Source organism: Schistocerca cancellata, chromosome 7 (genome assembly GCF_023864275.1).
Source record: "Schistocerca cancellata isolate TAMUIC-IGC-003103 chromosome 7, iqSchCanc2.1, whole genome shotgun sequence".
NCBI classification, from domain to species: domain Eukaryota; kingdom Metazoa; phylum Arthropoda; class Insecta; order Orthoptera; family Acrididae; genus Schistocerca; species Schistocerca cancellata.
The window spans coordinates 319,641,958-319,660,472 of record NC_064632.1 but is presented as its reverse complement, the minus strand read 5'-3'; the positions used below and the strand labels follow the sequence as shown (position 1 = coordinate 319,660,472).

Here is an 18,515-nt window from a genome sequence, read left to right as displayed (position 1 = left end):
AAGTAGTTCTAAGTTCTAGGGGACTGATGACCTCTGATGTTAAGTCCCATAGTGCTCAGAGCCATTTGAACACCGAATGGTCACCCAAAGCTAGCTCATTCCGACAGCACTTAACGTCGGTGATCTGACGGGAACCGGTGTTACCACTGCCGCAAGGCCGTTGGCATTAACTTACACGGCTCAACGAAATTAAACGACGCCTTAATTGTCTCACAATGCGACGCATAATTTTGAAATTATATCCACATATATCACTCAATGTTCATTCCTCTGTAGTAGTGTAAGAGCATGGAGCCCTGCGAGATCACCCTCGGATGCGGCGACACTTCAGACAGCGAAGTTGGACACATGCGAAAAAAGGCCACCTCTCAGATGTTCATGTGGCGTGTAAGTCGAGTTAATGATGTTCCATTGACACTAAATTTCACCTCAAATGGTTCTGAGCACTATGGGACTTAACATCTATGGTCATCAGTCCCCTAGAACTTAGAACTACTTAAACCTAACTAACCTAAGGACAGCACACAACACCCAGCCATCACGAGGCAGAGAAAATCCCTGACGCCGCCGGGAATCGAACCCGGGAACCCGGGCGTGGAAGCGAGAACGCTACCGCACGACCACGAGATGCGGGCAAAATTTCACCTCAGTTGTGCCCCAACGCCAGCTCGGACGTGTCACACGAGTGGAATGTCGTTACACCCCTCTGACCCACATTACAACCCTTCTCTGCAATGGAAGTCAAAACACGAGGCCCATTGTTGAAACCACAAGATTATCTTATGGGTAGCCGAGGAAAACATTTTACACACCGCCACTCAGAATCGACATCAAAAGGCCTCAGGGGGTGGCGTCAGTGAAACCACACTTTTCCTGGCGTCGTTGATTCCCACACATTTCACGGTCAAAAACGACAGTTCGCATTGAGATGACCAGCAGGAGAAAATTTATTGACAAATTTTGCCTCTGCTGCTATTCCGCGAACGATTCAATCTATTTCAAGGGCATTACGAGGCTGCAACTTCATCGATTGTGGTGCAAACGGCTTTAAGCACTATGGGACTTAACATCTGAGGTCATCAGTTGGAACATCCCCTTAGAAAAATTTGTGAATTACTGTCCTGGTAAACCTCTACGTTATTTGATTTTCAAACAGCTGAGCAAAACTTAACGTACTCAGACATTTCTCTCTTTACTTATTCTGGTTCTCACTAAACTGACACACAATACTTTTAGCGCAACGCAATCTGACTTTCAATAATCCCTACAAAAGATTGGCCCTGACTAACAATAACCTATACCTTTCATGAATCACTTACCTCACAAAAATCTTCGTTACTCGAACTACTGCCATATAGCGAGCGCCAATACTGTCAGCTAAATAACAGATTCTAACTACTGAAGGCACTAACTACTGATAGGCATAGTTAGCAAATGAAAGATTTTGACAGAGAACAAACAATGTATTTACCTTAATAGTGTTCAAAAGTCATAATGTATATATCAGTTCATGACATCCAGTTTTACGAATTTTGTTTTTCTGACTGGCACACGTCCATATCGTCCTTTCTCAAAACTCTTCTACCTCTCTTCCCACATCCACCACTGCTGGCGGCTCACCTCCAACTGCGCAACGCTACGCGCTGTTCACATCCAACTGCCCAACACTACAATAGCAAATATTCCAACAATGCAAATCAGCCACAGACTGCACACACAGTCAGTGATTTTCATACATAGCGGTACGTGGCGTTACCAACATAAAAACCTAAACAAGCCTACTTACTCAGTCCCCTAGACTTAGAACTACTTAAACCTAACTAACCGAAAGGCATTACACACATCCATGCCCGAGGCAGGATTCGAAACCTGCGACCGTAGCAGCAGTGCGGTTCCGGACTGAAACGCCTAGAACCGCTCGGCTGGCCATAGGTTGTGTTCTCGCCCTTTGCAGCGTAGTGCGATAGCAGTTATTGTTGTGGCATAGAGGACGGGACAACTAGGGTCCGTTTAGCATCATTCGACGAAATTTGAAGGTGACCCGAAGCGAAAATCGTTTTTATGCCATATTATCCCTCCTTCTCCACGCCCTCCTGTGGCGTAATCACGTGCTGCACGTTTTTCGAAAAACTGATCTTTAATTTTTTTGCGCAGTGCTAGACACTGTGTAAGGTCTTGAGGCAGCGTAAGTCATGGCGTGAAAATTACCCAGACTGTAGTCATCCAGTGTTTGAGAGTGAGAGCGCTTAGCAGCTTCCAGGAAACCCAACACATAAATTCAAACATTCTAAAAAGTTTGTTTTTTCGCTGAAACCCCCAACAAAATAATGAAAGTAAAAACAAGATTATCGCTTACCATATCTTCGCTGTTCAGGCAGTAAAGTTTCAGCGTCCGGCATGACTTATTAATTTGTTCCTTCTTTAATATTAACTCTACTCGCAGCACATTTTATAGACAATATCTACATGTATGTTAAAAAATGACGAAATTCCTGCCGCTGTATTAAGGTGTTGGTTTTATTGGCAACTAGTTTCGATGTTATTACATCATCATCATCTTCAGGCCCATACTTGTTGACAGCAACCGTATGTGTGTAACACTACTAGTCAGTGGTGAGATAGGCGTGTTCCATGCGGGACTGTTACCTGCCTTCCGCATGTTACACGCCTATCTCACCACTGTCAACAAGTGTTACACGCATGTGGTTGCTGTCAACAAGTATGGGCCTGAAGATGATGTTGTAACAACACCGAAACTAGTTTCCAATAAAACCAACACCTTAATACAGCTGGAGGAAATTCGTCATTTTTAACATATTTATACTACCTGACGTCCCAAGTCGTCCCTTTCAGTTATGGATATACGAAGAATATCTACAAGTGTCACTCAATGTACCTGCAGTTTATATCATTGAACAATAGCAGAATTATGGGTGTGTGTGAATTCCTAAGGAACCAAACTGTTTAGGTCATCGGTCCGCAGACTTACATACTACTTAAACTAACTTAAATTAACTTATGCTAAGAACAGCACACACACACACACACACACACACACACACACACACACACATATATATATATATATATATATATATATATATATATATATTGTTTCATTTGTGCATTTATTGTGCACTTGACACGTTCCACGTCATAACGGCTACCGTACCGTGTGATTGATCAATGGAACACGCAACCAACCAACTATCTAACTAACCACAAACAATGTTATGGTACTTCCGACGTTATGTCATTTACATGTCGAAGGTAATGGTCATATAATACTTCTTCCAAGCACTGGTTACAGCGTTCAGTAAGTAATGCAACACAATTATTTTCTCGGCCAGTTTCGGTTAAAAATGCGTAACTTTTCGCGAGACATCGTGGAATATTCTCACTTCAGCTTCTATAGTTTCATGAAGTTCCGATAGGTAGCGGCGCTATACGCAACCTTCAAAGTGGCTCCTGTAACGGAGATGCATTCCAAGCAGAGAACTCTCATTGAGTTTGTTTTCGTGGAAAAGCAGAACGTCACAGAGATTCATAGGTGCTTGCAGAATGTCTACGGAGGCATGGCAGTGAACAATAGCACGGTGAGTCGTTCGGCGAAGCGTGTGACATCATCGCAACAAGGTAGCTCAAAACTGCCCGATCTCCCGCGCGCCGGTCGGCCGGCCGCACACAGCTGTGACTCCTGCAGTGTTGGAACGTGCGGACACTCTCATTCGAGGTGATCGACGGATCAGAAACAAACACCTCTCTGAGCAACCGGGCTTCTCTTTTGGTAGTTCTGATACACTTATCCACCAGTTGACGTATTCGTCCGCAGCTCGTGGTCGTGCGGTAGCGTTCTCGCTTCCCACGCCCGGGTTCCCGGGTTCGATTCCCGGCGGGGTCAGGGATTTTCTCTGCCTCGTGATGACTGGGTGTTGTGTGCTGTCCTTAGGTTAGTTAGGTTTAAGTAGTTCTAAGTTCTAGGGGACTAATGACCATAGATGTTAAGTCCCATAGTGCTCAGAGCCATTTAGTTGACGTATTCAAAGGCGTGTGCTCACTGGGTTCCTCGCTGACTAGCAGAATACTTCCGAAAGTTTGGCCCAGTGAAAGATGCACTCTGCAGGAAGCACTATGTGGATATGGGGAGGTTATTGACGCAGTAAGACGTTGGCTCCGACGTTGACCAGTAGAGTGGTTTCATCCGTGCATACAGTCTTTCTCACAAGGGAACCTCCCCATCGCACCCCCCTCAGATTTAGTTACAAGTTGGCACAGTGGATAGGCCTTGAAAAACTGAACACAGATCAATCGAGAAAGCAGGAAGAAGTTGTGTGGAACTATGAAAAAAATAAGCAAAATATACAAACTGAGTAGTCCACGCCCAAGATAGGCAACATCAAGCATAGTGTGAGCTCAGGAGCGCCGTGGTCCCGTGGTTAGCGTGGGCAGCAGCAGGACGAGAGGTTCTTGGTTCAAGTCTTCCCTCGAGTAAAAAGTTTAATTTTTGTATTTTGAGACAATTATTATCTGTCATGTGACGCACATGCCGTCACCAGTGTCGTATAGAATATACCAGACGTGTTTTCCTGTGGAGGAATCGGTTGACATACGACCTTGCGATCAAATGTTTTCGGTTCCCATTGGACAGGCACGTCCTTTCGTCTACTAATTGCGGTGCGAACGGACACATCAAATGACTTTGCGAAAATAAAGAAAGTAAACTTTTTACCTGAGGGAAGACTTGAACCAAGGACCTCTCGTTCAGCAGGTTCTCACGCTAACCACGGGACCACTGCGCTCCTGAGCTAACATTATCCTTGATGTTGCCTGTCTTGCGCATGGACTACTCAGTTTGTATATTTTGCTTATTTTTTTCATAGTTCCACACAACTTCTTTCTGTTTTCTCAATTGATCTGTGTTCAGTTTTTCAAGGCCTATCCACTGTGCCAACTTATAACTAAATCTGAGGTGGGTGCGATGGGGAGGTTCCCTTGTCAGTAAGCTGGCGTAAGGCCGGAATATTGAAGGGAGATTATGTTGAAAAACACGTGTTCGTAGCCAAAAGAAGTGGGGAGTAATGTGGTATATTGGAATCCTGAATTAAACCAACCTTCCTGCAGACAAAAAATGTTGTGTTGCTTATTGATGTAAATATGTAGGGATGAAGGGATTAACAGAGGACTGAAAGAGCTGGAGAACCCCTCAACCAGTCGAAAGTCAGATGACTGGCAATGTACGGGGCATACTGAAATGCGCGTATGCAGTATTTCCTCCGGCTAGCTCACGTAAATGAATTAAAAAGTAGCAGGTGCATTCCAACTTGTGGACTTAATGGCAGCTGATTAGCGTCCGCTCCGTTCCTCACTGCACCCCTTCCCCTCTTATTCACAACTTTCGTTCTACTCTGGCCCGTCATTACCCCGTGGACGCTTAGGTCACTCGCTTCCGAATCGTGAGTCATGACTCCACTGCTATTCACGCGTTTCCTCGACAACGTTTGTGAGCTCTTGAAGTGAGCGGGTGCACGACGGTCGCCAGCAGAGAGGAGAAGTTACGTAATTACCGCGTGTGTTTCTTTTTCTACTGCATTCAGTGGTGGCAGGAGCAGCTCCGGCGCAGGGCGGCCACCCTAACACTAATTAAGAAGCGCGCCTGGAAATAGACGCGGCGGGTTGGGGTGGGGTATGGGGATAGCTAGAGGGCGCTGCAGCCGGCGGCTATTGTACTGCCCTCTTGCGGCCTCTTGACTCGCGATGCTTCGTCAGGGCGGCGACCGGGCCTGCTCAGATGGCCCGAGAGCCGGATACACCCCACAGTCTCGCTGAGCTTTACCACCTCTACCGTTGGGCTTAGTGAACTACTGATAAAGTGGATCGTAACGTCGCGGGACCGAATCTCGATCAGATTCATAAATTTTTCAACATGCCTTTATGCTAGGTGTCACGTCTGATGAGGGAACACGGCAAATGCTATAACCTGATGTCCCAGAAACATTGTTCAGTGGAAGAGGGGTCTAAATAAGCGGCCACGTGTCTTAGCTTATCTGTAGAAACTCAACCGTTTCTGAGAAAACGACGATCAAAGTTCTCGAGGTATTTCACGTACCTTTTCAGCGAGTAACTAGCTCAGCCGAAGCGATGGCAGAGCGGATAGCGCCTCGTCTTCGAAATCAGATTATTATATTTATCTTTGTTTTACATTAACCTGCCCACGTCCATGGAAGATTACAACACAAATGATTTCCAATGTATATTTAAATAATGTTGTGTCTGTTAATTTGTATGTATGGTGAATGAATCTAAAAAAAGAGAAAAACAATAAATGAATGAGAATATCATTTGTAATTCTTTTCGGTGGAATTACTGAAGTGTGTCTTGGTTCATAATCAGTTGCAAGCCCCATTTTTCGGTAAAGTGGTCCATTATGCGTGCTTTACCGCAAAATTATTGCCAAATCGTGAAATCTTCAGCAGTGTTAACGACGTCTTTTTAGCGAGTGACAATCATTGGAAGAAATGTCACTGTCGCAAATTTCGCCTTCGCGCGATGATCATGGTGTTCGAAATTTCTGTGTTTCGAATGTTTCTCACAGTCGATGCCGTCCAAGGTAATGCACCCATCAAACCTTTCTGGAGAATAAAGATAAGACTACACTATATGAATAAATATAACAATTTATATAAGATTATGAGAATTTAAAAATATGATAACAACTGATATCATTTGACATCTATGTCAGTAGCATTCATGCTTTGTGATCGATTATTATAGACGCCAATGATGAAATCCAAATCATCATCGATGATTTGTCAGAAGGGTACATCCCTAGTTGAGAAACAGTAAACGGCCCATCAGCTGGCGTGCGGTGCCAGTGTAGTGTTCGCGCGTCTCGGAGCTTCCCCTGTCAGGCAGCTGCGCTATAAAATAAAACGGAGTACCCCCTCCCCTTCCGCCATTCCACCCCTCTTTCCAGACCACACGGCTAGTGGCGTCGTCCCCGTGTCTGCACGTTGCGTCGCGTGCCCTGGAGCCGTAAAGTTGCTATTTCCGTCTTTCACTCCCAGCTGAGACATAAAGAACCAAATCGGTAGCCCGCGAAAAGCGAGCCCCTGTAAAGAGCCTTATCTGGGTCGTCCAGTTGCAGGCAGGCTGCGACGCGTTTCTCAGTTTTTGTGACGAGTTAAAAACAAATTGTTTACGGTTCTTAAAACAAGTTATTTACGGTTCTTGTGTCCCACAGAACAGCGCTCTAAAAGACATGTCAAGGTCACATAGCCCGCTTGTAGTGTTACAAGCACGTGGAAGGGTCAAACATTAATAAACATTTGTAAAACAATGTCAAAAGTGTTAATATGCTCGTACATTCATTTATCGCTCGGTGTCAGAGCAAGGTAATAATGAAAGTAACTACAAATGTAAACAAAAACTGCGAATGTCTTAATGATTTGAGTGTCTGAAGTGGAATGTGAGTAAAAAACACTGACTCCGAACTGATAAAGTGATACTGGCAGTACTTATAATACTGCAGCTGCTGGCGCTACAAGTGATAATAATAATAAAAATAATAAAGACAATAATAGCAATTATGATAGTGGCAGATATAAAAAGAATTTGTAGAGAGAGGTCAAAAAAAGATGTTTTCTGGTGTAACGAGTTCTGGGCAAGGAAATTTAAGGACACTGGGAAATGAGCAACACCTGACGAAAAAAAAAAAGAAAAAAATGTGTACAAGGGTAACCAGTGCGTACAAGGACAATAATAATTTTTATTGTTACCTTAGCAGATATGTCTTTAACTACCTTGTTAAGCTGGAGATGTTATTCAGTACTCTAACATAATGTGGGAGGTTACTCCAGAGTAGGTTTCCTGCTACTAAGAAGGACTTAGAGATAGTAACTGAACAATGGACTGGGACAGGAAGGATTCTGCACTGATGGGAGTGGGATTTATGCCAGGTTGATCAGACAAGAGCGTTAAAGTCGAGGAGAGCTATGGGGCACAGTGTTTGCTGGAAAGACGGTGGAGAAGTCAGAGGGTATGGAAATATCTGCGATTGCTTGCATGCAGTCAGGATAACTGTGCATATGACTGTCAGATACGTTCAAAGAATCGAACAACACAGTTATAACGAACACAGGTATTCATAACCAGCTCTAGGCACCGTGAACTTTACTGAGAAAGGCTATGCAGGTTACCGTCGCTATAATCAATAATTGGAGGTATAATTGTTTCTAGAAGTATATTTTTCTGGTCAAGACGGAAGAGCTTTTTGTAGTTCTGTAGGGCACAGAGATATGCCGATGCCTTCTTGCACATTGTAGTTACCAGCTCCACGAATTTAGATTTTCATCTCTTACTACTCTCAAACTCTTTGCTGAAGAAGAGACGTTGATACATGTCCCATTTAGGGTTGAAGATGATGGGGTTTCTCGATATTTCTGGCTAACGAGCCTAGAACGATCAACCAGTACCGCTTGGGTTTTGGATGGGTTGAGCTTTAACTGTATATCCTGCACCCATTTTGAAGTGTACACAGGTCGTGATTGCGATTCTCCATAGCTGTCTTCACCTGGGACAGAACAGTCACAAATCGTCTCGCGATACTTAGTTCATTACTTATCTGAATTTCGTTAACTTTGTTAGAGGGAAATACATAATTAATGGCTTCATCTAGAATTTCTCTTCCCTGCGGCAGGCAAGTGGATGTGTTGCCAAAAGCTTGATGGTCTTGGAGCTTTGAATAAGGGACGGTTTACAACCCCGCGGTCAGGTGCTGGTGCAGAGCACTGCCACAGACAAAGAAGACTCTGTGGCACTGCTCAGCCGAGAACTGGCCAGGTTCCACTGTCTGGGAGTCGGAACGGGTCTTTGATATTACAGCACAGTGACTGCAGGACCCTGAGTATTGCTGGCGTGACCAGGCTGCACATCCTGTAGGCCTGTACTTCCCAACCTGATACCTGGTCATTATTATTATCATCACTGTTTCGTAAAACTGTAATACTGATTACATATGTATGTTAACAATAATTTTATTTCAGATACTAGCATAAACAAGTGAGACGGTGTGTTGGAGGATACAGTTGGTGAAATGAATGTATGAACAATATCTTCGTTGTTCCTCACATAGTCCACCTACTGCTCATATACTTCGTATCATCAATGTGTGCCGGCCGGTGTGGCCGAGCGGTTCTAGGCGCTACAGTCTGGAAACGAGCGACCGCTACGGTCGCAGGTTCGAATCCTGCCTCGGGCATGGATGTGTGTGATGCCCTTAGGTTAGTTAGGTTTAAGTAGTTCTAAGTTCTAGGGGACTGATAACCACTGCAGTTAAGTCCCATAGTGCTCAGAGCTATTTCATCAACGTGTGACAGTAAAATTGATTCATATATGTTTATATATTTCATGAAAATGCCTTCTCCGAATTATATGTAGTTCCTACAATGGACCAGAAACTGCTTCATTATTCACTTCGCTGCAATAAACGATCTAACTCGGATCACAACACATCTGTAATTATGTAATGGCTGCTACAGTGTTGTGCGGCGGTGGTCAGACACAAAGTATTGGAAGCCTGAAGTCTTCCAATTTCTGCCATTTCAGGAGTAAGGAGTCCAGGAATCTAGTGGTACAGAAGCAGTAGATACAGAGTACACCCTTTGACTTGGTTGATTTTAAAAAGGGCTTGCAAGATGCGAGTGAAGTAAATGGTCCAAAAAAAGCACGTTTTGTAATAACTGTCTACCTTCAATGTGGATAATTAGCTTTTTTTCTGAGGAAGAATTCTAGGTAGCACTCGCGATGTACTGAGAATTACTCAATCTTTCTATAAATATAAATAAAATGTTGTTAGGATTATGCGGTACCAGTTGTCTCATTGACTCATTATTTCGGCGTTTAATAAGACACCTGCGAAAACTCATTATCATTTATCTTCCATCATTTAAAAACAAATGCGTTCAAAGAAAATTCTTTTTCATGCTAAAGTTTAGTTAGGCGCTGATGTTGTTGATTGTGATGGTGGGGGCCCGGGTGTGTGTACTATACAAAATCTGATTGCATTCAGGGGTAACAGTCTCAGAAAGTTTGGAAACATTGCCGTAGGCTGATGCAAACACGCGACACGCCATTTTGCCGCCTCCAGTGTGGGAAAATTTCAGAGTCTTTCATTCCAAATATTTTCGGCCGATTAGATGGCTCATCAGCATCGGCGCTGTGGCGCTAGTGTCTGAATCAATGAGTGGCGACGTAGTAAAGACAGTGTATCAACGCTTGGGGATCACGGGGTCTCTGGTTCCATTCCAGGATTTTCTCCGCCCGGGGACTGGGTGTTTGTGTTGTCCTCATCATCTCATCATCATTCGGGCAGTTCCGAGACTGGAAATGGAAATGTGTGAATCTTGTAGATGTTCAGCGCCCCACGATGTTCAGCGCCCCACAAACCAACATTATCATCTTCAACTCCTGGTCAGTTAACTGACATACAGTTTTTGCTTATTGAAGGAAATTCTTGCTCATCACTGTGGCGAAAATCGTTAATACTCCCCTCCGTGTTGTCGGCTTATGGGGGTGGAGAGGAACGTGGAGAAACGGCAGATGGTACGGTGACGCGTGGCCATGAGATCACATCGAGAGAGGGGCAACTGGCCTCAGCCTGCTTAAAGCATTAGCCCTGCCTTTGCTGTGAGCAGCTCACAATTTGCGAAGGTCTAACCTGCAACTTACGTTGCTTCGTCAGTGGCTTCAGTTATTTGCACCTTCGATCCATTTTTAACTTGCGTCTGCGAGTTGCACAGATTCAGAAAGCCGATCGCGGTTCCGTAGCAGACTTCCACATCGTTTGACGTAATAACCAGTACATTCCGTACTTACATGACCTTCACTCAACCAATCATTTATAGTACTTTTGCTCACTTCAGTATGTAATCCATTGTGGAATTGAAGTTTTTAAATTCATTCTGACCTTACATATTTTTCTTTTCTCTTCAAATAACTGATTGCCAGTCACCTAATTGTGATACAAAATTTTATAAAATAAACTAATAAATTAAAAGCCTAGGGTTTTATTCTCTTTTGTCCTACATCAAATTTTGTCAGGCGAATCTAATTAAAATACAAATATGAACGATTTCTTTTGCGTAACTGAATTGCGCTCTCACTGTGGCAATATTCGATTATAAAGCAGGTAGCCTCATTTGAAACCTTTTATATATGCGGTATGAAATTTACTTCATTTACATTAAAAATGGTGAATGAGAATTTCTCTCATTTGTGTTTACCACAGTATCGAGATCACAGAGAATTTCGGTCACTGTAAGTAACAGTTTGTTTAATGTTACACAAGGCTTACATTGCCTTGCATAATATTTCGTTGTTGAGTGCGTAAGTGTGGTAGGTAGTTTGCACACTCGACAGCCGAGCCCCTGCATGTCAAGCTCACACACAGACAGAAGCCGGGTAGACTTCAAAGATTCTGAAAAAAATTAAATAAAACAGAAAGTATACAATTCGTTTGAATAATATTCCGACAGAAGGGTGGATTAAATAGTGTAGAAACCTACATTATGATGCTAATACAGAAACGAAGAAAGCAAAATGCCCAGAAATAGAAATAAAAGGTCTATGTGACGTAATAATAAAAGAATTCACAAAAGCTTTGAAAAAATCGAAAAGCATCAGTTTTAGATCGGACTAATGCAGGAAGATTTTTGTTACATCTTAAATTGTTACGTCTGTTTAACATGTGCTGGAAGCAAAAAGATTTACCACGAAAATGGAAGAAAGCGAAAGTAATAGCGATGTAAAGGAAATGAGAAGAAAAGATACTTGGGAATTACAGAGGAACAAGTCTATTTGATACACCATATACATCTTATTTAAGAATTGTAAGCACAAGGCTAAAATCAATAGGAGAATATTTGCTAGCGGAGAAACAGGTCGGATTTAGTAGAAACGGACGATCAGTGACTGATGTACTTTTTATTTTACGACAGGTTATTGAAATGCGGAGACAGTTCAACAAAGAGGTACATATTGATTTTATAGATTTTGAGAAAGCTTTTGATAATGTGGTTAGATAAAAGTAATTAAGAATAATGGAGCACAGAGACTACACTTTACAGCTTACATCAGCTATCAAAAATCTGTATCAAGAAAGATCCGTAATCTTAGATATAGAAGGCATTATATAGACCCGATACAAATAGATAAAGCAGTTAGACAAGGTTGCAGTATATCCCCTGCGCTGTTCAGTATTTACATTGACAGTGCATTTGGCAGAGGGAAATCTAGAATAAACTCAGGGGTTCATCTAGACAATTCGGTGAAGCTAAAATGACTCCTGTATGCCGATCGCCTTACATTGATTTTTTTCGAGAGAAGATGATTTACAAAAAAGTAATTTATGAACATAATAAAATATGTACAGAATATAATATGAAAATATTATCTGTCAAAGACATTTTGTGGCAAGTATTCATTGAGAACTAACATAGTTGTAATGAAAAAGGAATAGAATAGGTGAAATATTTTAACTATGTTGGTTGTAGAATATTGCATGAATGTAAATAAGCTACTATGGTTAAGTAGATTAGATCTAGAAGTAACTGTGTCAATGGAACTTTATAGCGTAAAACACAGAAAGATACACGACTGAAATTTTGTAAAACGTACGCATTGCTAATCCTTTAATATGGAAGTGAATCTTATGTACAGAATAAAAGAAAAAAAAAACAAAAACAAAGGAGTGGAAATGAGATTTACTTGACCAGTGAACGGATGTAAAAGGACACATGAAATACGAAATGAAGATATTCAAAACGAATTAAAAATTTGGTGTGTGGAAGAATATACGGATGAAAACAAGAGAAACGTAATAAACATCTACAACGAATGAACACAGAGAGACTACCGCATCAAATGAAGAATTTTAAAGCAAAAGGGAAAAGGGATTCCGGCAAACCGAGAAAAATATCGGAACCGTACGAGGCCGCAATTGGTCTAACCTGGAAAGTGGAGAAGAAGAAGAACTTTAAGATATTTGTAGAATTATAGGGCGTCCGCCCGGGTAACGCCGTAAGTTCTGCACAATGTTTCGGCAAACAGATTTGTTGCCATCCTCTGGTGCTTCCTGATGACTGCTGCTTTGCTCGGGAAAGTGCCTCCTCATATACGTTGGCCGTTACCTCCTCCATAACTTCGCTCTTATGGCCGTCGGGACAGCCGCAGTTGCCGCTATGGGTGATGTCCAGTGGTGTGGGTACCGACGTCCGGCTGTGAGCTGCGGTGCTCATTCTCGGTGCTATCGCCTTCTGATGTGTACTTCACGGTACGAGAACGCTTCGCTCAGTGCAGTGTTCCACTCCCGACTGAATTGTAGGCCACTATCTTTGATAATTAATCTATCTACGGCCCTAATTTCAATGGCCTCTTTAATCACGAAGATTCTTAGGCATCTTCCTCCTTCTGGCACTGCATGATTAATGTGCCATTGAAATTAGGGTCCAAAATGGTCTAATTAACAAAGATAGCGGCCTACAACTAAGTCTGGTGCCAAACTCTGCACTCAGCCAAGAAAAAGCAAAGCTTTTCCGTACAGTGAAGTCCCCGGAGTGTGATAAAGATCGAGGGCCACAGTTCGCAGCCGCGCATTGCCACCACCACCTCACACTGCGGCGGTTGCACAAAAAACGACACGAGCAGAGTGGGGGAATGAATAACGACCAAAGTATGCAGGGAGAGTTAGCAAAAAAGGTGTACGCTTTAAGAGGCGATAGTATTAGAGATTCTGAACAAGAAACGTCAACTGAACGTATATGCTGTTCTCAACAGTTTCCGAGGAAACCAACGGAAAAAGTTGAGGATCGGATAAACGCAGGTGAGAGAACATAAAACATTGTGATTTAATGGTTCCTTTAATGTTGTGAATTTCCTCATAAAAGATGTTCAAATAGTTCACCGTTAAATGCAATGTATTTTGCGGCTCTTGTACACAGCTGCTGTATTGCTGATCTGACCTCATTCGTACCGTCCTTTACTTGAGCACTCGCATGTGAAATATAAGCGAGATGTTCCTCCCATGTGTCCACTCTGCGCTTAAAGACTTCGCTCTTAAGTCAACACCATGAACAGGAAGCTAATGGAGTAAAATCGGGTGACCTCGGTGGCCAATAAACGACTCTAAGGCGACCTGTCCCCACGCCTAGGATATGTTTCAGTGACCTACTGTGTCACTGGCCATGCGGAATGTGCAGGAGCATCGTCGTGCTGAAAGTACATACGACGTCGTATTGCCAAGGGAACATCGTCCAAGTATTCTGGTAACATGTTTTGGAAGGAAATCAAGAAAACGTACTCCGGTTATCTAAAACATCTGGACAATAAGTTGGTCATTAATGATACCACACAACACTTTCACTCAGAAACGTCATTGAATTTTTTTTTTTTTTTTCACAGTAGCGTGCAGATTTTCATCTGTCCATAGGTGAGAGGTGAGAGGTGCGCCTTTTATTGATGTCGTTGCGGGTAAATATTGACTCGTCAACCGACAGAATACTTGGAATACAGCGTTCACTGGCAATGATCCACTGACAAAATTTCTTCCCTTTAGCATCACTTCTTGCATACAGATGATACACATTTTGCTGGTGATACGGATTCAGACCCTGCTCGTGTACTGTACGCATCACTCGTGTTTGTGGAATACCAAGCCTACAGCAAATCTTCTAGAGCTGGTAGCTGGGCTGCATTCTACCTTTTCAAGAATATTCTCAATGTCACTAATATCTTGCTGGACTTTAAATGCAACATGTGCGCTGGGAAGCCTACCGCGCTCACACAATCTATCAAACACCCTACTAAATATCCTGTTATTCGGAACTCTACCATTAGAAAATCGTTCTAATTCACGACCAGCGGCTCTGGAATTACTGTTGCAAAACCTGTAGAGAAAGATCATGTCACTATACTCGGCATATGTGAAGACCTGCGGCGTTTCCGCTACACGGACCTGTACAATTTTGTTGTACACGTAACAACACTATACCTATTGAGACGTGAGGTTAACAAAGGAGGACTCGTCACCTCACCATGCGCGAATGTTGTTGAAATGGTCAGTAAAGACAACACTACGTAACCTAATGTAGTTTTGGTTGTATTCGTACGAGTGCTGATGAAGAAGTACATGCGATTGAAGCCCGTGATTTTAAAAGAACTGTATATCGTATACGGTTACGAAAAGGGCATATGTTCATTTAAAGGTTTTTGTTCAGAATCACCAGTACTGTCGTGCCTCAAAGCATGTTCCTTTCCTCCTGAATCACCCTGTATAGGACGCCGACCCAAGAAGAGCACCGAGCGGGGTGGCGCAGTGGTTAGACACTGGACTCGCATTCGGGAGGACGACGGTTCAATCCCGCGTCCGGCCATTCTCATTTAGGTTCTCCGTGATTTCCCTAAATCACTCCAGGCAAATGCCGGGATGGTTCCTCTTTCAGAGGCCGACTTCCTTCCCCATCCTTCCCTAATCTGATGAGACCGATGACCACGCTGTCTGGTCTCCTTCCCCAAACCAACCAACCAAGAAGAGCAGCAGTCATTCGTAACCACCGGAAAATGGCAACAAATCTGTTTACCGAAAGGCAACGCTGCAGCGCCAAACGTACTGTAATAATCGTTCGCGATTGCACTCGGCAGACTATCGTTTACGTTTACAGGAAGCGAACTAAAGCGAGGTGACGACAAACTTGTAAGAATACACAGTGCAGCGTCTATGCCTGTGTGAAACTTCCGATGAACAGAATATGAAATAAGAGCAGTATTTAAATTGAGGCATACAGTTAGGACGTGTGTATGTTATCACTGTTTTTTTCGTCAAAGTACTTGAGTCAGAGCGACTGTGGTGCCATACGCCGCATTTGGAAAAACTGGCTCTTGGCCACGTGTACTTCTTTCTATACCAATCAACCATCTGACAGCTGTACTGTCACAACCAGCTTTGCCAGTGGACAGATCGCCTGCAATAGCAGCGGCGGCTGACTGCATAGCAATGCTGTGTTGCGGGATTGTCTACCACACCGCCCTATTGGATGCGGCAGCAGGTAAACGCTCCACACAGCGGAAGTTGTTTTCTATTGAAGACGTAAAGCAGTTTTTGTCTGTTCATGGAGAGGCCCGCCATTGATGAACTTGCCTTTCCTGATTGTCCAGTTTCAAACAGTCACCTTAGAAGTATCACAAAAAAATAGCTTTGCACGTAGGTGGAAGAAGAGGGCAACTGTGCAAATGTTCTGACAGATTTAAAGCCTCTCTAATGGCACGTACCTCCTTCACAGTCATAAAATGAGCTGCCGCATTAAACGTATAAATCGCAAATAATTATTGATTTGTGTACTTTCTTCTTCTGCTTGTTCAGTCCTTGTTTGTGCTACATTTCAACTGGTATATTTTGTTGCACAGGCCACCGACTATTTTCGAACTGTAGAATTCCTTCCCGTATTCTCCTTTACTAAGAAAGTATCTTTTTGTTTTACAAGTCGTATAACGTTGACAACTGGTTCGGGTTATATCCTACGCATGAATTTGTTAAAGATCATTCGAAATTTCTGTGACGGTGATTTAATTACTAGTGTCATTTGGCGTCAGAGACATACGTACTTATTAAGAATTGGAATGAAAGATTTCCGAATCCGCTCATAAATATAGTTAACAACCAGTATTTCACAAAAATTGCAGGTGAGTTACGATTTGTGAGATCCTAAATCGATTAAATAACGTCTTATCCCGCAGTCCCTCACAAATTCAGTTGGATGTGCGATAGGTCGTGGGTGTGACATAAACGAAGTTGTGAGCCACTAACAAGAAAGTATCAGACATTTCATGGGTCTCCTTAGGCGGCCCAAAATGGTCATCATAACTAGCGAAGGGCGAAAATTTATCCGAAGAAGGAGAGAGCAGCTACGCAAACATAACGTTCACATTATCAACTCACTATTGATTTTGTGGCCACATCTCCATGGTGCAGTTTGAATATTGCCAGGAATAGTGAACTGTTTTTAGTTTTTCACAAAACGTGGTCTAATTCGGCAGAGTATGTTGTGCCAAGTCTAAGGCGTTCAGCCTGACCGGGTTGCCTCTAAACACGTCTCCAACGATTGTTTTGTTGAAGGCATATGCGACACTCGTCGGTGAAGAGTACGTGATGCCAGTTCTGAGTGGTCCATTCGGCATGTTGTTAAGCCCATCTGTACCGCGCTGCATGGTGTCGTGATTTCAAAGATGGACCTCGCCATGGACGTCGGGAGTGCAGTTGCGAATCATGCAGCCTCCTGCGCACAGTTTGTGTTGTTACACGACGTCCTCTGATTGAACGAAAAGCGTTATTCAATATGCTGGCGTTGCTATCAAGGTTCCTTCGAGCCATAATCCGTAGATAGCGGTCATCCACTGCAGTAGTAGCCCTTGGGCGGCCTGAGCGAGGCATGTCATTGACCGTTTCTGTCTCTCTGTATCTCCTCCATGTCCGAACAACATCGCTTTGGTTCACTTGAGACGCCTGGACACTTCCTTTGTTGAGAACCCTTCCTGGCACAAAGTAACAATGCGGACGTGGTCGAACGGCGGTATTGACCGTCTAGGCATTGTTGAACTTCACACAACTCGAGCCGTGTACCTCCTTCGTGGTGGTATGACTGGAACTGATCGGCTATCGGACCGCCTCCGTCTAAAAGGCGCTGCTTATGCGTGGTTGTTTACATCTTTGGGTGGGTTTAGTGACATCTCTGAAAAGACTAAAGTTACTGTGTCTGTGATACAATATCCACAGTCAATGCCTATCTTCAGGAGTTCTGGGAACCGGGACGATGTAAAACATTTTTTGACGTGCGTAGTAGAAGTGCCTCGAATATGTATTCATTGCTACCAGACCCTGAGGCAGCCATCAACCAATAAACGTTACGCTATCAGTTTCAATTTTGTGCAATGTAGTTACGTGTTTATTTAATATGTTAAGCTAATGCCGACATGTGTGCTTTCGTACACTGATTCTTATTTTCTAGGGCTGTTGACAAATGGGAGTTGATGTATCCAATAAATAAAAGTTGTGTGAGCATTGAAAGATATAAATATTGTAGTCACAATGTAGTTGTAAGGAAGTATGTTTGAATGGTCAGTAACATGATCCATGGACAGCCGCCTGGCTGTTAAGAGCGTGGGGAAGGACTCTTTTTATCTCCTTCTTCCCTCTCCCCCTCCCCACTTCATCTCTCACAGCCAGTCTTCCCAGCTGCCTCCTGTAGAAGCTACGTAACGTTTGTTTTCTTTTGTTTCAGGTAAGCCGCCACAGGTGGTGAACGCGACGCCTCACTACACCAGCGCACAATGATCCAGTTCTCTTACGAATTCGTGTATAACTGTGCAACACCCATCGCAGTAAGTAGTTGTTAGGTTTTATGTCTAATTATTGTGTTTTGGCGTCTTCTGAGGAGTAGACGAAGTAACTGAAGCATCTAGGGCCAAGC

General features: G+C 43.2%; 1 protein-coding gene across 1 annotated transcript in view; it reads left to right on the top strand.

Moving 5' to 3' along the window:
• Positions 1-18,360: 18,360 nt before the first annotated feature.
• LOC126092253 (E3 ubiquitin-protein ligase TRIM9) overlaps positions 18,361-18,515 on the top strand; it is a 279,511-nt gene continuing 279,356 nt past the window's right edge. Inside the window, exon 1 of the mRNA XM_049907764.1 lies at positions 18,361-18,426. Within this exon, the coding sequence (XP_049763721.1) occupies positions 18,376-18,426 (51 nt within the window). The 5' untranslated portion in view covers positions 18,361-18,375. The remainder of the gene's footprint in view (positions 18,427-18,515) is intronic.